At 40.6% G+C, this 17174-nt stretch overlaps 1 protein-coding gene across 1 annotated transcript in view; it reads left to right on the plus strand.

Annotated features, from left to right (window-relative positions):
* The window catches only part of DPH1 (diphthamide biosynthesis 1), a 326351-nt gene that overhangs the window by 191881 nt on the left and 117296 nt on the right, over positions 1-17174 (plus strand). The window contains exon 5 of the mRNA XM_077294484.1: positions 15764-15918. Coding sequence (XP_077150599.1) covers positions 15764-15918 — 155 coding nt within the window. The remainder of the gene's footprint in view (positions 1-15763; positions 15919-17174) is intronic.

Consider the following 17174-nt stretch of genomic DNA (forward strand, 5'->3'; position numbering starts at 1 on the left):
ATCTAAGTTTTAGGTGGACAAGAGCCTTCCATATAGAATTGTGTGAAGTCAGTAATGTTGCATCGGTGCATCTGTTATTAATGATAATGCATTTTATTTAATAAAAACTAGAATTGAAGTAGATCTCTCAACACAATAAAGTCAAGAAAAACTGCAAACATGTTAGACCTTAATCAAACTGAGGGATTTACTTTAAAAACCTGTTAGGGGACCTTTACAGACATATTTCAAAGGGTGGTTTGTTTTAAAGAACTCATTGATTTCAAGCATACTATCATTGTAACAAGTCAGTGTGTGAAATTTCTTCCCTCCTAAATATTCCACTATCACTAGTGACTGGTATAAGTGGAAGAGTTTAGGAAACAGCTACTCGGACACAAAGCGCCCGGTTCATCAAGACCAGCATTGTTCATGCCAATGTTGAGGAGATGTGCTGGAGTCTTACCCTCCTGATTCATGGAGAGGCTCATGCCACTTCGTTAATCAGGAGTGTCGGACGAGTTGTGTACACCACTATCACCTCACCACAAACCCTGCTCCCGTCCCTGCTGGACTAAGATTTGTCATGTAGAGAATGCCACCACTTATCATGAATTTGACTAGCGGTGGTAACCACCCTCCCCCTTCCCGCCACAGCTTCACTTTGCTTAGTTATTGGAACTGTGCAAAAATGGTGCTAGAACGCCAGAAGTCACAAAACTTTCTCACAGCCTCAGGTTGCACCAAAATTATGTGACTTTTCAAAGCTTTTCACTCCAGAATACTGGCTTTGATGAATTGGGCCCAAAGTGGCAGAATTTGTGGCACAATTTGAAGTCACAAGTGATTCACGGTCACAAAGATAAGTCTATAGACATAGATTATTTCACCGTAAACAACTCTGTACTTGAAGATATAATAAAATACAACTTTTAATGGTTTTCTTAAAAACTTCAACCAGACAATGAGTGAGTGCCAGACTAGCACCACCATCACCCAAATAGACAGCACACAGAAAAGAGCCAGGAGGCAGTGCCCGACCCTGCTCAGCTTGCTATATTCTCCCTGCCTTGCAGCGGAGTTTGGCACCCTACAATATACGCAAATGGTGCCCCTGCTCCTTGACGGCTATTTCTTCTAAAGGCCTGACAATAGAGGCAAGAAAAGAATATAGGGACAAAAACGCTGGACAAATTTGTGTCTATATGAAAAACAGAGTAAAAGGAGTTTTAAAGTGAACCTGTCAGCAGGATTTTGCTAAGTAAACTACAGACATTGTCATGTTGCCTCTGTTATACTGAGTGAAATGATACCTGGGGTAAAGAAATCAGTCTTATGGTTTTTGTGTAATCAGTGTTAGAAGTTTTCAGTTAATGAGATGCGTGTACTCTGGGGTGGAACTGTAGTCAGAGTCCCGTCTTCCTGCTCTAATCCACAGAAACCAAGGGAAGACCTGCCCACAGGCCGCCCCTAAAAAACAACAAAAATGTTCCTCATCATAGAGACAGACTTTGTGCTTCGGGGCATCCTGTGGGCAGGTTTTTCCTTGATATTTCCTTTGTTTCTGTGGCTTAGAGCAAGAAGATAACTCTGCCTACAGCCACCTCTGTGACACACACAGTGGGGGAAATACATATTTGATCCCTTTCTGATTTTGTAAGTTTGCCCACTGACAAAGATATGAACAGTCTATAATTTTAAGGGTAGGTTAATTTTAACATTGAGAGATAGAATATCAAAAAGTAAAATCCAAAAAATCACATTGTATAAATTATATAAATATATTTTCATTTTGCAGTGAGAAATAAGTATTTGATTCTTCTGGCAAACAAGACTTAATACTGGTGGCAAAACCCTTGTTGGCAAGCACAGCAGTCAGACTTTTTTGTAGTTGATGATGAGGTTTGTGCACATGTCAGGTCATGTCATGTAAGATTTTGAGGTGGTCGCTTCGCAACCCGGAGCTTCAACTCCCTCCATACGTTTTCTATGGGATTAAGGTCTGGAGACTGGTTAGGCCACTCCATGACCTTAATGTGTTTTTTTTTTTTTTTTTTTTTTTTTGAGCCACTCCTTTGTTGCCTTGGCTGTATGTCTTGGGTCATTGTCTAGCTGGAAGACCCAGCCACGACCCATTTTTAATGTCCTGGTGGAGGGAAGGAAGTTGTCACTCGGGATTTTATGGTATATGGTTCCATCCATTCTCCCATTGATGCAATGAAGTAGTCCTGTGCCCTTAGCAGAGAAACACCCCCAAAACATAATGTTTCCACCTCCATGCTTGACAATGGGGACAATGTTCTTTGGGTCATGGGCAGCATTTCTCTTCCTCCAAACACGGTGAGTTGTGTTAATGCCAAAGACCTCAATTTTTATCTCATCTGACCACAGCACCTTCTCTCAAACACTTACAGAATAATCCAGGTGTTCATTGGAAAACATCAGACAGGCTTGCACATGTGCCTTCTTGACCAGGGGGACATTGCGGGCACTGCAAGATTTTAAAGCTTTACTGCGTAATGTGTTACCAATGGTTTTCTTGGTGACTGTGGTCCCAGCTGCCTGGAGATCATTAACAAGTCCCTCCCCAGTGTAGTTTTAGGCTGATCTCTCACGTTCTTCATGATCAAGGATACCCCACGAGATGAGATTTTGCATGGTGCCCCAGATTGATGTCGATTGACAGTTATTTTACATTTCTTCCATTTTCTTACTGTGGCACCAACAGTTGTCTTCTTCTCACCCGGCATCTTACTTATGGTTTTGTGGCCCTTGCCAGCTTTGTTCAGGTCTATGACCTTGTCCCTGACATCATTATAAAGCTCTTTCGTCTTGTCAATGTTGTAGAGGTTAGAGTCTGACTGAGTCTGTGGACAGGAGTCTTTTATAAAGGTGACTATGTAAGACAGCTGTCTTTAATGCAGGTAACGTGCTTCGATTAGGAGAGTCTAACTGGTCTGTAGGAGCCAGAACTCTTAATGGTTGGTTGGGGATCAAATACTTATTTCTCACTGCAAAATGAAAATAAATTTATATGATTTATACAATGTGATTCTCTGGATTTTATTTTTGATATTCTATCTTTCAATGTTAAAATTAACCTTCCCTTAAAATTAAAGACTTTTCATGTCATTGCTTTGGGCAAACTTACAAAATCAATCAGCAAGGGATCAAATACTTATTTCCCCCACTATATGTATATGATATATATATATATATGTGTGTGTGTGTCTATATGTGTAGTGGACAACTGCTTCAAAAATATACTGGATAGCACCCCTTTAAGAAAGGCATGATCTGTAGCACTGTTTTGTTGCCATGAGTGTGTTAACTCTGACTGAAACTGGACATACCCTGTTATGAGGACCCCTTTGGGCCTTTATCGCTGCCGTCAGATTGTTACATGGAGACGTTTGATTGGATGCTACTGATTTGTGAACATTGCATGGACCTGCTGTACAAACAATATTCTGTACTGTGAGATGTGTGCTAGGGGCACATTCTCTGCTGTGCCATATGTCTACTGTAGCCCGTGCTGTGTGATTTGGGTTTTCATTAACCCTTTCATCCTCCCAGTAGTGTGGCCGCCTTGTCTTCCTCACATAGTGCTTGCCTTTCTTACCCTACGCACGCATTGTTTTTATTTTGGCCTCTGTCCTTGCAGTGCCTGTGAGGGTAACATTGGGCAGTTCTCCCAGGCCGGCTCTACATGACACAGTGTTAGGAGCTGAGCGCGGTAGCTAGGCCCGTCGAAGCCTTACTCTGGAGTTCCTGTGCTCCGTATCCTGTTGCCATGGAAACTGTCAGTAAGTCCCAGATGTGGCGAACTTTGAAGTCTAAACATGATGGAATCTGCCCCAAAATAACCCAAATAAAACAAGGGTCTGGAGTGGAAGTAGATCTGGTCCTGAGGAGACGTGTAGCGTTTCAGGTTCTGTGCTTTGTGTGTATTTTCTGAATGAGGGACGTCTGTATTACTTCACAGCCCTGATCTGTTCACTTACCTTTTCTAAGCATTGAACTGTTTTTACTAATTTCAGAGAGGAACATCTGTTCTGTGTGTTCCTGGATTATCACAGCTTTTCTGAAGTAGTAAGGAAAATGTGTGCTTTAAGCACTGCATTAATAAAGTGAGAGACCTAGATTGATGTATATCGATATATAGAGACAGATTCAGATGTGAACTAGATATTGGCTGCCGATGGGTGAATGGATGGATATAGCTACAAGTATAGAATAAACGATAGAAATCTATGCCCAGCGTAGTGCCACAGACCGTCACAGCTGAGCTGGGTAGGTTCCCACTGCACCCTACAATGCAGAATACTGGATCCTCTACACAGTAGCGTCCATGTTCTATCATTATGACCAGTGTTTTCGCTGCGGAACTCATCAGTTTAAAGGGAATCTGTCCAAACCTCGGGTAGGATGAATTAGGGCCTGATTGTACAATTGGAGGCAGCTATACTTTTCTGTGAAACACATCGGAGTTTCTGAGAAAATATAGTTAGAAGATCGCTGTATGCGTAAAAGTCCCATCTTTCAAAATATAAAATTTTTAACCCATATTGATAACTGTAAAGAAAAAAGTCAAAACACCTAAACTGGTTTTTTTGTCACTGCACTTACCACACACAATGCAATAAAAAGTGATCAAAATGTGGTATTTACCACAAAACGGTATCAATAAAAATGCCAGCTAGCCATGCAAAATGGCAAACACAAAAATAGGCGTCACACGTCCCCATTGACTGAAAAATAAAAAAAAGTTACAGATCTCAGAAAATGGTGATGCAAAACAATTTTCTTTTTTTTTGGTTGCAAAGTTCAGAATATTTTTTAAGCCTGGACATTTTTAGCACACAACAAATGTAAAAATGAAACTGTCGGAATGACTTTTTTAACCATTTCACCACACGTGAAATTATTTCACATTTTCCCATACACAATAAAATAACAATAATATGGTAAAATGAACGGTGACTTTCAAAGCTACAACTCATCCCTCAAAAAACAAGCCCTCATACATTTCACATCATACGTTACATTAACTTAATGCGTTAAACATTTTTATTTTCTGACAACACATTCCCTTAAATACATGTGGCTATATACAATACAAAACAGGGCTTTCACGTCTGCTCAAAAATGCATTAGAATTGGTGATGGGAGAGTGTACTCCCGAGCACGCTCGGGTGATCTCCGAGTATTTGTTATTGTTTGGAGATTTAGTTTTCTTCAGCTGAATGATTTACAGCTATTAGCCAGCTTGATTACATGTGGGGATTCCCTAGCAACCAGGCAACCCCCACATGTACTTAGGCTGGCTAGCAGCTGTAAATCATTCAGCTGCAGCGATGAAAACGAAATCTCCAAGCAACTACAAATACTCTGAGACCACCAAAGCGTGGTCTGGAAAACCCGAGCAACGAGTAAACTCGCTCATCGCTAATTAGAATACAAAATCTGTATGCTGAACATGGTATGATACAGGGTGGTATCTTGAAACACCGAACCAAGTTACCTAAGGTAATCCTATATTAGTAAGGGGCATCAATAGTATAGTGCATGTGAAAAATGTAAATAGAGATACCCTGTTAGTGATTAATGACCTAAGATCATCAGCTCTAATGATGATCAATGACATCCCCATAAATCTATTGCCCAGATGGAGCACATTGCAAGTCTATTATCTCAATAAAGTGCATAATGCAGTGGTCAGTATAAAGTAATTGCTTCCTACATGTCTCATAATAATCACATACTAAATATGTCTTGCCAAAAACAATGGTATGTACAGCAGTAACATTATATCAGCATACGTCCTTTACTTCCAGGGAGGTGGATTTGGAGTCTGTGTCATGGAAATTGAGGAGTCTGAGTCGGAGGTTTGGCTTACTAACTCCACAGCTCCTGTCATGGCTGTTGAGTTGGAGTTGTGGAGTCAGAGCCCATTTTGGTAGAGTCGGGGTCATGGAAACTTCAGAGTCGGAGGTTTGGCTTACCGACTCCACAGCCCGCCCTGTCAGGGCTGTGGAGTCTGAGTCGTGGAGGTGGAGTCGGTGTCATGGAAATTAAGGAGTCTGAGTCGGAGGTTTGGCTTACCGACTCCACAGTCCGCCCTGTCAGGGCTGTGGAGTCTGAGTCGTGGAGGTGGAGTCGGTGTCATGGAAACTTCAGAGTCGGAGGTTTGGCTTACCGACTCCACAGTCCGCCCTGTCAGGGCTGTGGAGTCTGAGTCGTGGAGGTGGAGTCGGTGTCATGGAAACTTCAGAGTCGGAGGTTTGGCTTACCGACTCCACAGTCCGCCCTGTCAGGGCTGTGGAGTCTGAGTCGTGGAGGTGGAGTCGGTGTCATGGAAATTAAGGAGTCTGAGGTTTGGCTTACCGACTCCACAGCCCTAGTTACTTCTCCAAAAACTCTCAGGAAAAAGACTCCATGCGCACATAATCTATTAGATTTATAGCAGTTGGTGTTATTAAAAATAAAATAAAGCACAACAAAGAGGGTCACTGAGTGTTTTTTTCTCAGATTCCAATCCTGATCTAACAAAAAAAATTTTTTTTTCCATCTCCAGATGTAAAACATCTTTGAGACTTTATAGGGATTTCTACAGTTTAGATGAAGCCAGTTTTAGACTTTATGGGACGGTTTATATGTTTGGAGGGCAGAATGCAGGTTACATTTTCACCTTTGTGGAGTAACTGGAGGCTTTTATTTATGAAGAATGATCTAATATCCTACTATACACAGTTCAGGAATTATTTGACAAATTATATATAGCTGCTGTGAAAGTAAAGGCTGCTTTACTGCTTACTAGATACATGATACTAATACATTGTTAGGCGTTCCCCTATTTGGTCCACCATGGAGTACATTAATCTGACCGCTCTCTCGGTAGGTAATTTATTGGATGTGCCGCATATACTGAACTATATGCAAAAGTATCAAAGGAATTTGGTCCGAAATACAGACACTGATAATAGTCATTGATCATTGTTTTGGCTTTGTGAATGGGCGCTAAGTAATTATGAGAAAATCACCGAGATTAATGTGCTTTCAACCTCTACTCGAAACAAAGTTGAAGAATGATTTTTTTTTTCTTATTGTAAAGTATTACCATTTTCTAATTTATCTTCAAGAATTTTCCCTCCATTATTAAGAAGAAATTTTCATCTCCAATGTGCTGTTGGTTAAAATAGCAGGTGCGATCTGGAGCGCGGTTTCTAAGCTGTCAAAGACGGCATCTACTGGGGGACATTAAAATGCAAGCAGTTGAGTGCTATGTATGAAAGGCTTGAGCACTTGCGAATATTCAATGGAGTAATATAGAGATAGTCATAGAGATTTGCCATTTAGAAAATGTCTGTAATGGTAAAACTAACTGTAGATGTCTTTTTCTAGAAGACCTTGCATAACTCTCATTGGTGTCCTTTAAAACCTATGGGTATTTTCACAAGGAAAATTGATTTTGACACAAGAGTCATCAGAAATAGACTTATTGCTTAAATTATAAATAACAGAAAAACTGATTGAAGCTGCAAGAACTAGTCTGAACAGGTGCATACCAAAAGACTACTAAATATCAAAAATTGCAAAAATGGTTGCGCTCAATTGTGTTAAAGCATGTCAATATGAAATACATGAAAATGTGAATAGCATTATGGATTTTGAGTATTAGAAAAATTCATAAGAGACGCTTAGCACAAAATTTGGCCAAATAATGTGAGCCCATCAACCATCGTCAAGGTTGCCTCGTGAATCTGATGGGTCCATTCCGTCAGTTTTTCTGTTATTTATATGCAAAATTTTCTGACTGAGCACTTTGCCCTTCACCAATTAAGTGTTCACACTGGGCCGGGAGGTCAGGGACCCATCAGATTTACGAGGCCTCCTTGACGATGGTTGTTGGGCTCACATTATTTGGCCAAATTTTGTGCTAAGCGTTTCTTATGAATTTTCCTAATATTCAAAAGCCATTATGCTATTCACATTTTCATGTATTTCATATCGACATGCTTTACTGCAACCATTTTCGCAATTGTTTAAATTAGTCATTTTATCTTAAGTGTTTTTTAATATGTGATATTTTACATGTTCTACACTGTGTGCAGAATTATTAGGCAAGTTGTTTTTTGGATCACATGATACTTTTTATACATGTTGTTCTACTCCAAGCTGTTCAGGCTTGAGAGCCAACTACCAATTAAGTAAATCAGGTGATGTGCATCTCTGTAATGAGGAGGGGTGTTGTCTAATGACATCAACACCCTATATAAGGTGTGCGTAATTATTAGGCAACTTCCTTTCCGTTGACAAAATGGGTCAGAAGAGAGATTTGACGGGCTCTGAAATGTCCAAAATTGCGAGATGTCTTGCAGAGGGATGCAGCAGTCTTGAAATTGCCAAACTTTTGAAGCGTGATCAATGAACAATCAAGCGTTTCATGGCAAATAGCCAACAGGGTCGCAAGAAGCATGTATGGCAAAAAAGGCGCTAAATAACTGCCCAGGAATTGAGGAAAATCAAGCGTGAAGCTGCCAAGATGCCATTTGCCACCAGTTTTGCCATATTTCAGAGCTGCAACGTTACTGGAGTAACAAAAAGCACAAGGTGTGCGATACTCAGAGACATGGCCAAGGTAAGGAAGGCTGAAAAATGACCACCTTTGCACTAGAAACATAAGATAAAATGTCCAGACTGGGACAAGAAATATCTTAAGACTGATTTTTCAAAGGTTTTATGGACTGATGAAATGAGACTGACTCTTGATGGGCCAGATGGATGGGCCAGAGGCTGGATCAGTAAAGGGCAGAGAGCTCCACTCCGACTCAGACGCCAGCAAGGTGGAGGTGGGGTACTGGTATGGGCTGGTATCATCAAAGATGAACTTGTGGGACCTTTTTGAGGACGGAGTGAAGCTCAACTCCCAGACCTACTGCCACTTTCTGGAAGACAACTTCTTCAAACAGTGGTACAGGAAGAAGTTGGTATCGTTCAAGAAAAACATGATTTTCATGCAGCACAATGCTCCATCACATGCCTCCAACTACTCCACAGCGTGTCTGGCCAGTAAAGGTCTCAAAGAAGAAAAAATAATGACATGGCGCCCTTGGTCACCTGATCTGAACCCCATAGAGAACCTGTGGTCCCTCATAAAATGTGAGATCTACAGGGAGGGAAAACAGTACACCTCTCGGAACAGTGTCTGGGAGGCTGTGGTGGCTGCTGCATGCAATGTTCATCGTAAACAGATCAAGCAACTGACAGAATCTATGGATGGAAGGCTGTTAGTGTCATCATAAAGAAAGGTGGCTATATTGGTCACTAATTTTTTGGGGTTTGGTTTTTGCATGTCAGAAATGTTTATTTCTATATTTTGTGCAGTTATATTGGTTTACCTGGTGAAAATAAACAAGTGAGATGGGAATATATTTGTTTTTTTTAAGTTGCCTAATAATTCTGCACAGTAATAGTTACCTGCACAAACGGATATCCTCCTAAGATAGCCAAATCTAAAAAAAAAACCACTCCAACTTCCAAAAATATTAAGCTTTGATATTTATGAGTCATTTGGGTTGATTGAGAACATAGTTGTTGATCAATAATTAAAATAATCCTCTAAAAAACAACTTGCCTAATAATTCTGCACACGGTGTATATTATTTAAAAAAAAAAATCCAATCTTGCATTTATTACACTGGCCACTAAGCCCTATGCTAGACTCATTCTTCCTGTAGGTATACTGAATAGGACAGATACACAATCCTGCTGGCCCTTAGAAATTCATAGCCGGGTGACTAATCTGCTTTAATAAAGGACAGATATATTTAGATATCCTAGCCTTGCTTTCCCGTAGAGTCATTATCCATCTGTAATCACAGTAGGGTGATAGTAGCTGTTGGCTCAATCATATTTTGAGATCACTAAACTGCCCCAAAAATGATTCAGGTAAGGAAAATGAAGTTGGTGCTTGAGCCGAGTACCTAGCTAAGGTTGCATACTGTTAAAATGAAATTTTTATATTATCTGCTAATAGCACCTGTATGTGAGCCTTACTCATGGTGCTCCAGAAAAGTTACAGTGTAAATGATAAGGTATTCGTGTCATGAGGAATAATAGCATAAAATATTGTTAGCGTGCAATTGTACACAACAAAGGTTAAAGGGGTTGCCCCGTCTTAGGCTACAAGTCTGTAGTCACAGTATGTGATTGTAGACTTGGGAATCTTCACATGTCGCTCTGTGATGATTCTCTGGTGCCAGGAGTGGGTGGTCATGTGATTGCAAGGGCGCGAATTGCATACTTCCGGCCAGATTCCGACTAGACTTGTTTGGCCTCGTTCAATACACTCGAATTGAGCAAAACCAAGCCCTTCTAGTCAGCACATGACTGCATGCATGCAATTCACAAACTTGTGGTCCCATGGCCGCCCACTCCCGCAGCCGACACTGGAGAATCCTTAAAGCCCGCAGTGCATTTAATGTGAGGATTTGCAAGTCTGTGCTCACATAGATTGTCTGTAGACTTGTAGTATAAGGCTGGGCAACCAGCTTGAGTGGAGGACTATTAAAATACAACATGGCAAAGAATTATGATCCCGCCCTTTGCTTCTTTATATATCCCAATAGACAAATTTATCCTTCCTTACCTTCCCCCTTGGTCTTACATATCAATAGATGATTGGTGCAACATGACCAAGTTTGAAGAAAGGACCTTTACTCTATAAGGTGTTTTTTTATGCCCTATATGTATATTATGTCCTCTCCCAATGGTGCTAATGGACTAGCACCACGAGAAACTGATGCTGGGTCACATACATGTTAGAAATGAAGTGACCACTTAGGCTGTGTGCACACGTTGCGGATTTCCTGCGGATCCGCAGCGTTTTTTACCGTGCAGAAACGCTACAGATCCGCAAGTGATTTACAGTACAATGTAAATCAATGAAAGAAAAAAATGCTGTGCTAATGGTGCGGAAAATTCCATGTGGAAACGCTGCGGATTAAAAGAAGTAGCATGTCACTACTTTTGTGCGGATCTGCATCATTTTGTACCCATTCCATTATAGAAATCCGCAGGGGTAGAAACGCAAGAAATCCGCACAAAATCCGCATAAAAAAAACATCAAATCCGCACCTGCGTTTTCTGCCAAGAGATGAAGAATCCGCACAAAAAATTCAAGAGGCTAAGGCCTCTTTCACACTTCAGTCTTTTGGCGTCAGTTTGAATCCCCCGTTTTCGTCAAATAGCGGATCTGCCATTTTTTTTGGGCGGATCCGCTATTTTCCCATAGACTTGCATTAGCGACGGATTGTGGCGGATGGTCGTCCGTTCCATCCGCTATGTGACGGATCCGTCATCTAGATATTGACGGACATTATAATGTTTTTTGTCTGCGCCGAAATGGCGGCTCGCGATGGGTCCGTCGCGTCCGCCATTCCATAGAATGGCCGCCTATGGGCGACGGATCTGTCGCGACCGTCATTTGGCGGATCCATCGCCCCAGTCCACTTTTTCAATTGCGCATGCTCCAAAAAGTAGATACTTTTCCCAGACAACCCCCAAGTAACGGATCCGTCAAAAAAACGGATCCGTTAGAACCGTTTTCTCAACAATTGTGACGGATCCGTCGATCCATCACCATGTCGGAGCAGACTGATGCCAAACAACTGAAGTGTGAAAGAAGCCTAATCCGCAACGTGTGCACATAGCCTTACAGTAGTAACATTGGTCATCAGATTTGTTGATAGGACACCACTCCTCCATAGATGCAGTGCTACACATTATTATAATTGTAGCACATTTACATCTTGTTGAGGGATTGTTCCCTTGGTCTTTTAAAGCATCCAAATGGTTTGCTAAACCTTTTTTTTTAAGGGAAACTGGTTTTCAAATATCAATTGTATCCGAAACCCATGTGCTTTCTTTAATTTCACTCCAGCAACGTCTTCATAAGATCAGTTTTCCCACTTCCTCATATACTTAAGAAAATGCCATTTTTAATTGTTCCGCTTCATGTGCTAATTGACACTCAGCAGTCCGATGGATGTGAGTAAAATCAACTTCTTTTGCCTTTTGAACTCCAAATAGTATGGTGTCATCGGTGCAAACTCTATTCTTCTGATCCAGATTAGCTCTCTGAGTAAAAATTTACCAATTCTTCTCTCAATAGTGACAGTCAGGTTTTTGTTTTTAAGAATTCACAGCCATTCCCTATTATCACTGAACAGTAATAGCAATTTAATTGTGCTCCTGGTCTGTGAAGGTAAACATTTGCTTAAAAAAGTTGCACTGAGCTTCAGACTACAGTTTTCATTGCTTTTCAGACCCCTGATATGCAGTTGTTATCCTACTCTTAGTTTCATATTTTTCTCTAATGTCCCTCCAAAAAATTCATGATGGATGTGAGGTATGCGTTGTCTATGATGTTACTGCATTCAATGGCTCTCATGTATCAGCACAGCTGCATTCTTTGTGTGATTTCTTTTCTACAGCTTCCGAAGAATCATATATTTTCCTCCCTATCTACAGTACAATGTGAGTTAACTGCCCTCCCTAAAAATTGTAATTCTTTTCCCCCTCCCTGATCTGCAGTGCACCAAATCCTTTCTCCTTTTCAGCTAAGCCCACCGGCATCAGGGGCTTATCTACAGCATTCTGTAATGCTGTAGATAAGCCCCCGATGTATCCTGAAAGATGAGAAAAAGAGGCTAGATTATACTCACCCAGGGGCGGTTCCCTCTGCGGTCCGGTCCGATGGGTGTCGCGGTCCGGTCCGGGGCCTCCCATCTTCATACGATGACGTCCTCTTCTTGTCTTCACGCTGCGGCTCCGGCACAGGCGTACTTTGTCTGTCCTGTTGAGGGCAGAGCAAAGTACTGCAGTGCGCAGGCACCGGGAAAGGTCAGAGAGGCCCAGCGCCTGCGCACTGCAGTACTTTGGTCTGTCCTCAACAGGGCAGACAAAGTACGCCTGCGCCGGAGCTGCGGTGTGAAGACAAGGAGAGGACATTATCTTAAGAAAATGGGAGGCCCTGGACCGGACCGCGACGCCCATCGGATCGGACCGCCCGCCCAGGTGAGTATAATCTAATGTCTTTTTCTTATCTTTCAGGTTACATCGGGGCTTATCTACAGCATTCCAGAATGCTGTAGTTAAGCCCCTGATGCCGGTGGGCTTAGCTCATCTTCCATTTTGGGGGTGACAGGTTCCCTTTAATGGAACCAGGAGCAGAGCTCTGACAGATGTGTGTCAGATTTAGCAGAGCAGCTAGCTAGGTGAAGGAATTTCACATACTCTACAGCAGCAAAATGATAGGAACTTTTCAATGAATAGTATTTAGATAGTTGTTTCATTTTGAGTTTAAGAAGCAAAAATAAAGTGAAGAAAAAAATGAATTCAAAGATGATCCAAAATCATGACAAGGATTTTCATAATTATAATCTTTATTTATATAGCGCCAACATATTCCACAGCGGTTTACAGTTTAACAGGTTCAAACACAACAGTCATAAGTAGCAATGTTAACAATAATGCAATAATTAAAGCAAAATGACACCATTTCATAAAAATAGATGAGGCAGTATATGGTATATAATAACGTTTTAGTATACTGAACCAAGCTCCTGTATGGAAGCTTGACTTTGCAATTATAAAAATCCTCAAAAGCTCAACAATTTTAATGGGGAAATAGTAGGTTGGGGGAGTGGGCAGAAAAATCTGTGAAATCTCAATTATTTGTTCAGTTTTGTGACGGCTATTATGTCACACGAAACTACATGGTGAAAAGAAGATTTTTTTTTTTCTTTTGCAGTACAAAAACTGACTTCTGACAGTTCTGTGATCATGGATAGCACATTCTGTTAAATTCAGGAACAATTTTTTTATTTTTTTTTCACTGAAAAAGATAACATCAGTCATACTTTCCCTGTCTATTATCAACACAATGCTCCGCTTTCCATTCCAGGAGAGGAATTCCAGCACCTCTGTTTAGTCCCACCAATGACAATGGTGACTTGATCGCTACCAATATATTTTTCATGGCAGCAGCATTATTAAGAGAATTGTGGGAAAACTGCTGCATTTTGGTGTTCGAGATATTGTATGGATTTGCAGGCGTTTGTATAACGGCTTATAATGAGGCTATTAGATAGATAACTGCTGTGCTGAAAAGGATTGTGCACAATCAATGTGAGCAGAGACTTTCTGATAAAAATTTACCATTATTCAATTGTTTTTTTATTTATTTCTGGTTTGGGGCTCTAGTAGGCCATTACCATTAAGTAATAGTTTTACCAATTACATTAATACTGCAGATAAGGTAGTACAGACTTTTATAAGCTATGCACTTCAACACCGAATTAACCTGTGGGGAGACTGGAGCTCTCTAACATAATATCTGTGGCTAATATTCTCATATCATGACTAGTGATGAGCAAGTTACTCGAGTTTTCCGAGCATGCTTGGGTGTTCTCCGAGTATCTTGGGCATGCTCGTAGATTGTTTGAGTCCACGCAGCTGCATGATTTGCAGCTGCTGGACAACCTGAACACATGCAGGGATTGCCTGTTTGTTAGGGAATTCCCACATGTATTCGGGCTGTCTAGCAGCCGTAAATCATGCAGCTGCGGGGACTCAAACATAATCTACGGGCACGCCCAAAATACTCGGAGAACACCCGTGAATGCTCAGAGATCTTGAGTAACAAGCACACTCTCTCATCGCTAGTCATGATCTCTTCACCAAGTGGAATTATGAACTACCCCAAGTTTTTCCCTATTTTTTAGCTATCTCTTTCCTTGTTTATCGGGGGAAAATATACATAATAAGAAATAATATTAAACCCATTGAGAGACGATGTGATTGGCAGTAATTATCTTGTTGCAATGCTACCTATCCAGGGGTGGGCTATATTCACATTTAAAAAAATTACCGTATTGGAACGAGTGTTGTGATATCAACACCATTCATATGTTTTAATTTTGGGTTTGCTAAATGACCTGTTTTATGGTTTTACATCTCTTGATTGTGGAGTATTATTTGTTTATAATCTTCCTATATTAAAACAAATAAAATTTAGAATTATAAAAAAAAAAATAGTTGATGTGTTCAAAACCAGAAAAGCAGAAAAGGGGTTAGGATTTCAGCATGTTTGACAGAGATCAAATTGTGCTGGTTAGGTGACCGGGTCAAGCATCTAACAGCAGGTCTTCCAAGGAGGGACAACCAGTTAACCACAGCGACATGGTCATGGGTGCCCTAGGCTCTTTGATATATGAGCAAATATCAAAAGACTGACCATCAATTCAAAACATAAAACTGCTGTGCACAGGTGCATACGAAGAGTAGCCATCTACATGCATAGCTAACAAATGAAGTAGCACTCTGTAACACTATATCGCGTGCTCGGTAGAGTCGGTCTAGCCAGTCCCTGATAAATATGTCACTGATTAAACTTTGTTTCAAGGCAGGGAAAGCAGCAGCGGCAGCAATGACTTCAGTTCCAGCCCCCTGGTGATGGGCCATTTGAGTATCTCAGAATACACTAGGGATTATCAAACAAAACCTTATCAAAATGGAAGTAAAAACTACATAAAGCAGTTGGATAGCGTAGAGCGGAAACGGTGGGGACTTATTAATCAAAGTATATTAGAAAAGCGATTCGATTATTTCACTAAATAGGCATTTAGGATTAAACTGAACTTTAGTTTTGGACCACCCCATTAAGGATTACGATGTGAAGTGTGTTCCAACATGTAACACTTGACTTTTCATCCTACAGTTCCCATTGATGCCACTCATGGAATGCGAATGCTGTATGTGTTTGTCGACATAAAGATTGATATTTCACACTTTTTGGACACGATTAGATTCAATTTTGCAAGTGGAACATCCCTGGCCTTCGTCAGCACTATCCAATTTGTATCAGCACTTCAGGTAAATATCAACCAATATTTTATTCCTTATTGGTGAACACAAAAAAATAAAAATAAAATCATCAGCCCTACTTCCAAAGGCAGTGCTCAATAATTTTATCTTGTGTATAAGAATTTGTACATTTCCATATGGTAAGATAGCACAGGAATTAGAAAATAACTGTTACAAATCTAATAACATTAAAGGATTGTTCTATCACAGCAACCACATGTTATATTAAAACTGAGAAGTTAATGGTTGTAGTCAGTGAAATTGCAACTAGCAAAATTCATTGTAGTTAATAAACTAGATGGGCTGGAGTCGCCATACACGAGCTGCTTTTTGTTGGCTGGTCTCCACTCTGGCTAGTAGAGGGCCTAGTACTCCTAGAGTTGGAGGTAGAAGGAATAGAATATTTTGTTATTTTGTGTTTAAAGATATTCATCCTGAGGATATTGACTACATTTTATTTGAAAAATCAACCCTTTATAAACAATTGACAAAATGGAATCTGTCAGTAGGATCAACCCACCCCTCCCCAAGCCATCTTTATAGGTATGCATAGTAACATACCTAGTTTTTAAGGTTGAAGGAAGACTTTAAGTCCATCTAGTTCAACCCATCTGCTAACCTATTATGCCCTAACATGTTGATCCAGAGGAAGGCAAAAATAATCAATGCAGCAAACATTAAGCTCCACATTGGGTAACAAATTCCTTTCCCAACTCCACATACGACAACCAGACTAGTTCCCTGGATCAACGCCCTATCAAGGAATCTAGTGTATATAACCTGTAACATTATACTTTTCAAGAAAGGTATCCAGTTCCCTCGTAAATTTTAGTAATGAATCACTGATTACAACATCATACGGCAGAGAGTTCCATAGTCTCACTGCTCTTACTGTAAAACTTGAATAAAATGAGGTCTTATTCCAGAGAAATCCATGTTTTCTTAATATGTAAATGAGCTTTTAAGATCTATGCTCTGAATACAGAGATACGTTCAGAGATTATTTTAAATGAAAGGGGCTGTTACCAGTCTGAGACATGTAATGACTGACAGTCTACTCTCCTTATCTCACTGCAGAACGTGTCCCATCCCAAAACACTATTAACCTGCAGTTATGGGGTTAATATTCAGGTTAATGGTGTTCTAAAGCTTCCCTCTAAAGTTTGTCACCGCTCAGTTCACAGTGTGCGACAGCTGTGACCATGCCCCGGCAATGACTGACAGCCGACTCTGTACTGATGTACTATGGAGCCAGCTATCAGTCA

Source organism: Ranitomeya variabilis, chromosome 3 (genome assembly GCF_051348905.1).
Source record: "Ranitomeya variabilis isolate aRanVar5 chromosome 3, aRanVar5.hap1, whole genome shotgun sequence".
NCBI lineage: Eukaryota > Metazoa > Chordata > Amphibia > Anura > Dendrobatidae > Ranitomeya > Ranitomeya variabilis.